Below are 2,293 nucleotides of genomic sequence, written 5' to 3' on the forward strand. Positions count from 1 at the left end.
AGTATTGGAAGATCCACCAGCATCTGGGGTTTGTCTGCCCCGGTCTGTTTGCAGTTCACCCTGATTGAGTGACCTCAGCTGGCTCCCATGGGCAGCACTGTCACAGAGGGGCAGGGCTCCCCTTGGGGGTGCACATCTCCCCCCGGCGTTGGGGCCAAGGGGACTCACTGCAGGAGGCAGGGAGGCTGCAGACTTCAATGTGCTGGGAAAGGCCAGGGGTTACCCCAGCGAGGAAGTGACACTGAAGGGGTCCCCCCAGGGCCCGTTACAGAACTTCAGAAAGCCCCAGCCCTGGGACCCCACACCAGAGCAGACCCCCCAGGGCAGAGACTTCTCCAGCACCCAGGGCAGAGCATCAGGGGGGAGGACGTGACACCCACGGGTGACTGAACGAAGCCAGAGCCCGGGTGCTGGGAGTCGCACTACTCGGCAGGCCGGGGAGAGGCACAGGGACCCCCCAGAACCTCAGAGAGCCCCGGCCCTGGGACCCTGCCCCAGCGCAGAACCCCCAGGGCAGAGACTTCTCCAGCACCCGGGGCAGAGCATCAGGGGGGAGGACGTGACACCCATGGGCAACTGAACGGAGCCAGAGGCCGGGTGCTGGGGGTCGCACTGCTCGGCACGATGGGGAGCGGCGCAGGGACCCCCCAGAATCTCAGAAAGCCCTGGCCCCTGGCCCCTGCCCCAGCGCAGACCCCTCAGGGGAGAGACTTCCCCAGCACCCAGGGCAGAGGGTCGGGGGGAGGATGTGACACCCACGGGCGACTGAATAGAGCCAGAGGCTGGGTGCTGGGGGTCGCACGGCTCGGCACGATGGGGAGTGGCGCAGGGACCCCCCCCACACTCACCAGGCCCTGGTTGATGAAATACTCCGCAAAGTAGACGAGCGCCAGGGGCAGCAGGTATTTCAGGAGACCCTGCGGGGAGAGGAGGTGAGAGGCAGGGCAGGCGGGTGATCCCCCATTCCCCACCCCAGTCGCTGGGAGAGCTGCGGGGGCCCCGCCCGGACACCTGGGTCCCATTCCCCGCCCCAGTGGCTGGGAGAGCTGTGGGGATCCTGCCTGGACGCCTGGGTCCCATTCCCCGTCCCGGTGTCTGGGAGAGCGGCAGGGGGGCCCCGCCCGGATGTCTGGGTCCCATTCCCCGCACCGGTCGCTGGGAGAGCGGCAGGGGGCCCCGCCCAGACGTCTGGGTCCCATTCCCCGCCCCGGTGTCTGGGAGAGCGGCAGAGGGCCCTGCCCAGATGTCTGGGTCCCATTCCCCACCCCCGTGTATGGGAGAGCTGCGGTGGGCCCCGCCCGGACGTCTGGGTCACATTCCCCTCCCCGGTGCCTGGGAGAGTGGCGGGGGGCCCCGTCCAGATGCCTGGGACCCATTCCCCGCCCCGGTGGCTGGCAGAGCTGCAGTGGGCCCTGTCCGGACACCTGGCTCCCATTCCCCGCCTCGGTGTCTGGGAGAGCGGCGGGGGGCCCCGCCTGGACGCCTGGGTCCCATTCCCCACTCGGAATAAAGCAGCCGCTGCTTCCTTTAGTCCGGTTCTCCCAGTTCCACATCCCTCCCCACTGGGCCAGTGCAGAGAGACCAAGTGCCAGGACGCCTGGGTTCCGGGACTGCCCCCGCCCCTCCTCCGCCATCCTACCTTCACAATCCGCCCCTTAGCCTGCAGCGTCAGTTCCGCGCCTCCGCCACCTGGGGGGGGACAGACGTCAGCTGGGCCCATGGCCCCCACCACCACCGCAACCCCCCCACTGCTCCCCACACAGTCCAACCACCACTCCAAGCCCCCTGTGCCCCCAACACAATCCCCCCCACCTCCCCTTCCTCCTCACTCCCAGCCCCTACCCACATATTGATCCCTCTCCCTTACCCTGCTTTGCCGGGGCCCTCGCCATGAGGGGCTGGTGGGCGGTGGGCAGGGCGTCATGCAGGACAGCGGAGTCACCCCAGCGCCACTGCGGCACCGCTGGGGGGGGCACCAGCAGCAAGTAATAGCTGGGGGCATACAAAGGGGGGTAAGATACCGGGGGAGCTCCCAAAAAGCCTCCCACGGCCCCTCCGCCCTCGCTGCCCCCCCCACGGCCCCTCACCTGAGCAGCATGGCCAGGGGCAGGCTGAGCATGAGCAGCAGCGTGTGACGGGGGCTGAGGCCGGCCTGGGTCAGCCCCAGGTACGACAGCGCCCCCAGCAGGCCGGCGCCCCCCGTGCCTGACGACCAGCACGACACTACCTCACTGGGGGGAGAAACGTGGGGTGAGATCCCAGCCCCTCACAGCCCCCTCTGCCCCCCTAGCTC

The 2,293-nt window shown here is 68.9% G+C and overlaps 1 protein-coding gene across 1 annotated transcript in view; it reads right to left on the reverse strand.

The window, feature by feature from the left end:
- CLN3 (CLN3 lysosomal/endosomal transmembrane protein, battenin) overlaps positions 1–2,293 on the reverse strand; it is a gene marked incomplete at its 5' end in the record, with an annotated part of 20,531 nt that overhangs the window by 8,799 nt on the left and 9,439 nt on the right. Inside the window, 4 exons of the mRNA XM_075064674.1 lie at positions 843–917; positions 1,640–1,689; positions 1,868–1,992; positions 2,088–2,231. Of these exons, the coding sequence (XP_074920775.1) occupies positions 843–917; positions 1,640–1,689; positions 1,868–1,992; positions 2,088–2,231 (394 nt within the window). The remainder of the gene's footprint in view (positions 1–842; positions 918–1,639; positions 1,690–1,867; positions 1,993–2,087; positions 2,232–2,293) is intronic.

The sequence above is a fragment of the Chelonoidis abingdonii genome, chromosome 4, assembly GCF_003597395.2.
Source record: "Chelonoidis abingdonii isolate Lonesome George chromosome 4, CheloAbing_2.0, whole genome shotgun sequence".
NCBI lineage: Eukaryota > Metazoa > Chordata > Testudines > Testudinidae > Chelonoidis > Chelonoidis abingdonii.